Here is a 5,928-nt window from a genome sequence, read left to right as displayed (position 1 = left end):
ACGGCCAGCTCCGGGGTCAGGCCACCCTCAGCCACGGACACCTCCAGGGTCAGCCCACCCTCAGCCACAGACACCCCCAGGGTCAGCTCCACCTCAGCCACGGACACCCTCAGGGTCAGCCCACCCTCAGCCACGGACACCCCCAGGGTCAGCCACCCTCAGCCATGGACACCTCTAGGATTAACAGCACCTCAACCACCACCACCACAGATGTCGATCACGAACACCATCTCCAACACCTCAACCACTCCACAGACTCCCCACAACTGGAAGGCCCTCACCTGCCCGCACCATCACCCTAAATACATCCACAGTCAGTGGCACCCCAGGTGCCACCCCGATGGCCACACTCATTCACATCTACCAAGACTTCGGTCACCAGAGGCACCACAGACACCTCCATCAGGACCAGCACCGTAAGGACATCTGGAAGCATCTTCCGCTGGCATCGTCGCTGTTGGCACAAAGACACTTTGGAAGAATCCGTGGCAACGTGGCATTAAAATACAGGTTTATTTCTGCACAATACTTTTTGAAAGGCATGCATCGTTTCTTCATGATATGTATTTCCCATGAACATTTAGAAGACCCCCCTCCCCAAGGCTTTATAGTTGGTGACACTTTAGTGTCACTGTCACCATGGTGTCACCAACACCATCTCTGTGGCCGGTAGCACCTCAACCACAAACACCTCCCAGGCAGAAGCACATCGGCCACTCGCACCATCGCTGTCAGCACCACCTGCTTAGTGGCACCTCAGCTAATGCCAACGTCACTGTGGGCATCGCCTCATGATCAGAGTGACAACCCAGCTGTCAGTCCCAGTGCTAAATAAATATATAATATATATAATATCTCCAAAGCCACAGCGCTTCCACCGTGGCACCGTGCTCTAAATAAATTCCTGGGCAGCAATAATGCTTCAGTCATCACCACCCTCGCCAACGCCACAGCCAGAAACACCTCGACCCGCACCATCAGCACCCCAAACCCACTCCTGTCCACGGACGCATCACCACTCTGCCATCGCCGCACACACGGGTGCTTTCTCCCTCTCCCCGCTCTCTGCCTCACTGTCTCTGTGACCATGCATGCCCTCTGGGGATGAACAAAACGGGTATAAAGGCCAGCAGGTGGCGTGGTGGCTAAGGGCATGAGACTCTCACATGGCTGACCACGGTTCGAGTGCCGGACCCGGTGGCTTGCTTTCTCACTTTCCCTCTTTCTCTCTCTCTCTGTGTCTCTCTCTGGTCAAATTAAAATAAAATGAACGAATAAATAAAATACAATAATTAAAAAATAATAGTAATAATAATAATAAAAACAGAAGACTGTGGAGAAGGCCTGCCTAGCTGTTTTACTGGGGTCGTGCAGAGAGCTCCAGACCTGGGGGTCAGACCCCAGGCCATGGGGCCAGACTTGGGTAGGCACTATGGGGACCGTAAGAGACAGGAAGGAACCTGTCAGAAGAGAGCATGGGAGAGGGGGTGGGCCAGCCAGGGGTGTGGGGTTTAAGGCGACTGGTTCCCACATGGCCAACTGCATGGTTCAAATCCTGTAACCGGGAGCTTGGAAAATATGCCAGCCGTGCGTGCGTGCGTGCCCAGGATCCCGAGAGGAGAGTGGAGGAGAAGGGATTGCGGCATGGCCATCCCCACTCTCCCTCTCTGTCTCTCTGTCTCTCTCCAGTGAGCACATGTGCCCTATTGCAAAATGACAAAGAAAAGAAAAGCAGAAAGCCCAGGGCCAGCGGTGGTGGCACAGTGGCGACAGTGAGGGGCAGAGCCGAGCCCACCTGGGAGCATCACCGGTTCACATTCTGAGGCCTCCTGCCGTCTGGGCTGTGCGGCGCTGGATGGCTGAGCCTGCGGGGAGCCCTTTTGGCGTTCCCCTCTCTCTCCCCACCCCTCTCTCATGCTCAAGGATAAATAAATGGGTGAACTCAGACGAATAAGAGGTGCGCATGACCCAGACCCCCGCTCTGAGGAACCACCGAGGGCTTTTTTGCCGGAATTCCCGCAGCCACGTTTTTCCCGAGGGGCGGGCTCCTACGCGCCAGGCTGAGATCCTTCCTCTTTTGTCCGGTCGGGGCAGCTGGGGCTTCCCACAGGCGGAAGATCAAGAGTCTTGATCTTGGTTTCGCTCGGGGCTGGCAGAGCGGTCAGCCTCCGTTCCGCCCACGTGAAGGAAGGGGATGTTTGCTCTCTGGAGCCCGCTGGTGGCTGGTGTCCCCGGACACGGGCTCTCCATGGCTGCCCCCCACCCCAGGCAGACGCCGCCGTCCCCTGCCTTCGCTCTGCTGCAGACGTTACCCCTGGGACGCCCTGGCCTACCACTAGGGCTGTGACCGAGGGAACCCTACTGACAGCCCTGCTACGCTGCTCTGAGCAGAGAACAGCTGACATCCGGCCGCTTTGACTCCCAGGGAGAAAAAAGTATAGAAGCCCCCAAATCCGTGGAGGGAAGCAACTTGGAAGCCGAGGGGCTTTTTTTTTTTTTTGGAGAGGTTTTTGCTATAGGTCACGTGCTCTCACCAGAAAGAGATGGAGAGATGGAAAGTGAGAAATCACCCCCCCAGGAGGGATGGCCACGCCGCAATCCCTTCTCCTCCATTCTCCTCTCGGGATCTTGGGCACGCACGCACACGTGCCCGGCATGAGTTTAAAACACTGGGTCCAGGACTCGAACCACAGTTGATTACATGGGAATCCAGCGACATAGCCATTATGCCAACTGCTGGTACCTTTTTTTTTTTTCTTTTTTAGAGGTTTTTGTCTTAGGGCACATGCCCTCGCTGGAGAGAAAGGTAGAGACAGTGGGAGAGAAAGTGAGAAATCACCCCCCACCCTGGAGGATGGTGACACTGCAATCCCTTCTCCCAAGATCTTGGGCACGCGGGCACATGTGCCTGACATGAGTTTCAAGCCACTGGGTCCGGGACTTGAACCGCAGTCAGCCACATGGGAATCCAGTGATGGAACCACTAGGCCATCTGCTGGCCCCAGAAAGGGCATTCTTGTGCGCCCCCTCCCGTCCTCTGCCCCACTACCCACTTAACCCCCCATGCAGTGGTCACGCCCCCGTAGAGACCCACACGCTCACCGTTGGACACCTGCAGCTCTATCCGCAGCTTGGCCACCTCCTCCTGGAGCCTTTTGAGCTCGTCCGAGGCCATGCGCCTCTCATTCAAGCCTTGGGGGTGCAGACGGGGTAGGGGGGAGGTAGGCAGTGCTCAGGAACAGACGTGCAGACCCCCTGCTCATCCCATCCCATTCCCTCCCCAGGCCTCACCCTGGGACTTGAGTGTGTTCAGATCCTCTCGAAGTCTGTCCAGGTACTGGGAGAACTTGGAGTCTGTGGGCACAGGAGGGTGGGCCGACCTCAGGGACAACACATGCGGGTGGAGGGAGGGTCCCCACGCCTGGCCCCCAGACCCCTGGCCCCCCCTCTCATTCCCAGGCTCTCACCCTGAGATTTTACTCTCTTCTGCTCAGCTTTCACTTCTTCCACCATCTGAAGAGCTGGGTGCAGGGAAGGGGGCTTTAGTAGTCAAAAAGCCTTCCAAGGCCACTGCCCCCTGCCCGTCCCTTGGCCCCTTCGCTGGGATCTTTGGGGCCCCTGTTCATTTTGCAACTCACAGTACTGGGGACATAGCTGGTCTTTTTATTGTTTTTTTTTTAACTTTTTTTTTATTGGAGAGTTTTTTGCTATAACGGTGCATGTGCTCGCCAGAAAGACAGAGACAGAAAGTGAGAAATCACCCCTCCAGGGGGTATGGACGTGACGCACAGAAAGTGAGAAATCACCCCCCCAGGGGGAATGGCCATGCCGCAATCCCTTCTCCTCCATTCTCCTCTTGGGATCTGGGGCACGCATGTTCATGCGCCTGGCGTGAGTTTAAGCCACCAGGTCCGGGACTCGAACCATAGTCAGCCACATGGGAGTCCAGCGACATAGCCATTATGCCAACTCCTGGTCCCAACCCTTTTTATTTTTGAGAGAGAGATTTTTGCTTTAGGGTGCATGTGCTCACCAAAGACAGAGACAGAAAGTGAGAAATCACCCCTAGGGGGGATGGCCATGCCACGATCCCTTCTCCTCCATCCTTTTCTCGGGATCTTGGGCATGCATGCACATGTGCCCAGCGCAAGTTTAAGCCGCCTGGCCCGGGACTTGAACTGCAGTTTACTATGTGACCGTCCAGTGATGTAACCATCATGTCATTTGCTGGTCCCTCCTCTTGGGATCCTGGGCATGCATGCACACATGCCCAGCATGAATTTTAAGCCACTGGTTCTGGGGCTCAAACCAGGGTTGACCATATGAGAGTCCAAGATGTAACCACTGCCATCTGCTGGGCCTTTTTTCAAAAACAATTTTATTTACTTTTATTTATTATTATTATTATTTTTAAATTTGACCAGAAAGAGACTGACCAGGGCAGGGGAGTGAGAAAGCTAGCCACCAGGTCTGGGACTCGAACCACTGTGGGCCATGTGGGAGTCCAGCGCCTCCTGCCGGCTGCACATGACTGGCCTTTACACTGTGTCCAGTGACGTCTAAACCCTTCCTCCCTTCCCCTCCTCCACCCCCAACCAGACGCGGCTTACCCTGGGATTTCTGAGCCATCTGGTCACTCTGGTGCCTTTGCAAGTCCTTGGCCACTTGAGAAACTGGGGCGGCAAGAGAGACGAGGTGTCCCCAGGAGCCACGAAAGCAGATCCTCAAAACCTGCCCCAGCCCCAGCCCAGGGGACTCCCCCGACACGGTCCCCGTGCTGCTGCTGTTCGTACAGGGGAGCAGTGGGCGTGTGTCAGTGTGACCCAGGTCGGCACAGGCTGCCCCGGCACTAAGGTGAGGGAACCCGGCCCGGGGGCTCCGTGGTGCTGGCTGTCTAGATATTCAAGTGCTAGCTGTCACTTCTCCAGGCCCCACCGGCTTCCTCCCACCCCTGGTGGGAAGGACACTGAGGCCCAGAGAGGGACTGTCCAGGCCCCACAGCAGTCAGGAGCAGAGACCGGCTGGGAGCTGCTGCCTGGGGCCGCCCCGTGGCCGCCCCGTACCGTTCCGGGCAGCAGCCTTTTCCAGCTGTTTCAGATTCTCCAGGGTGTCCCAGTCTGCGGGGTGAGGGAGCGAGAAGAGGAAGGAAGAGGGGGGTTGCCAGGGTCCCTGCCTGCCCAGCTGGGGATGAAGGGTTGGGGTATAACCCATGGGAGGTGCCGAAAGGGTGGGAGACAGTGGGGGCTCCCGGGGGGCACGGGAAGAGGCTGGCAGGGACTAGGTGGAAGCTGAGATGAAATTGAACTCCGTGGGGTGTGCTGGGATGCCTAGCCTCTGCAATGGGGTTCTGGGAGGGACATAGAGGCCCCTGCATGTTGGGGAGGGGGTCCCAAGGGCTGGGGGTGTCCTCACGCCACACGAGAAGCAGACTGAGCAGCCCGGCCCACATCGCAGCGGTCACCAGTCCCAGGACCAGGAGCAGGGTCCCCCGTCGGCAGCATCGCTTCCTGGGAGGCCCCGAGAACCCTGCCAGGGTCAGACAGGGAACGGGGTGCAGGGTGAGGCCAGACCCCGGGCAGCTCTCCATCACCCAGAGCCTGCATGGAAGCAGAGGGTCTCTGTGGAGACCCAGCTCCCCCTGCACACGCACGCACACGCGGGTGCCATTCAGTGGCTCCGTGCACTGTCTGTCCACCCAGCGTGTCCGTCAGCCCGCCCTGCCCTCGGTCTGTCCGTCTCTGTCTGTGGCCGAGTCTGCCCTCTGCCTGTCCTGCCCCACATCTGCTCCAGCACGCAGCAGGCCTGGCTCGGGTCCAGCTCACGGTCTGGAGGGACAGGTCCGGGCCCGGGAGCCGAGACCACCGCTGGGCCCTCCCTTTCCCTTCCGTTCTGGCCCCCGGCCCCCACCCTGCAGCTTGGGACCCCCAG

General features: G+C 57.9%; 1 protein-coding gene across 4 annotated transcripts in view; it reads right to left on the bottom strand.

The window, feature by feature from the left end:
- FCER2 (Fc epsilon receptor II) overlaps window positions 1-5,928 on the bottom strand; it is a 14,872-nt gene that overhangs the window by 4,301 nt on the left and 4,643 nt on the right. For all 4 annotated transcript variants that reach the window (XM_027768995.1, XM_027768996.1, XM_006170216.2 and 1 more), the window contains 6 exons: window positions 5,413-5,526; window positions 5,064-5,117; window positions 4,611-4,673; window positions 3,468-3,521; window positions 3,292-3,354; window positions 3,103-3,192 (listed from right to left, as the gene is read on the bottom strand). In XM_027768995.1, coding sequence (XP_027624796.1) covers window positions 3,103-3,192; window positions 3,292-3,354; window positions 3,468-3,521; window positions 4,611-4,673; window positions 5,064-5,117; window positions 5,413-5,526 — 438 coding nt within the window. The remainder of the gene's footprint in view (window positions 1-3,102; window positions 3,193-3,291; window positions 3,355-3,467; window positions 3,522-4,610; window positions 4,674-5,063; window positions 5,118-5,412; window positions 5,527-5,928) is intronic.

Source organism: Tupaia chinensis, unplaced genomic scaffold (assembly GCF_000334495.1).
Source record: "Tupaia chinensis unplaced genomic scaffold, TupChi_1.0 Scaffold148210_1, whole genome shotgun sequence".
Classification (NCBI taxonomy): Eukaryota; Metazoa; Chordata; class Mammalia; order Scandentia; family Tupaiidae; genus Tupaia; species Tupaia belangeri.
The sequence above is the reverse complement of the archived record's forward strand: the minus strand, read 5'-3'. Positions and strand labels throughout refer to the sequence as shown.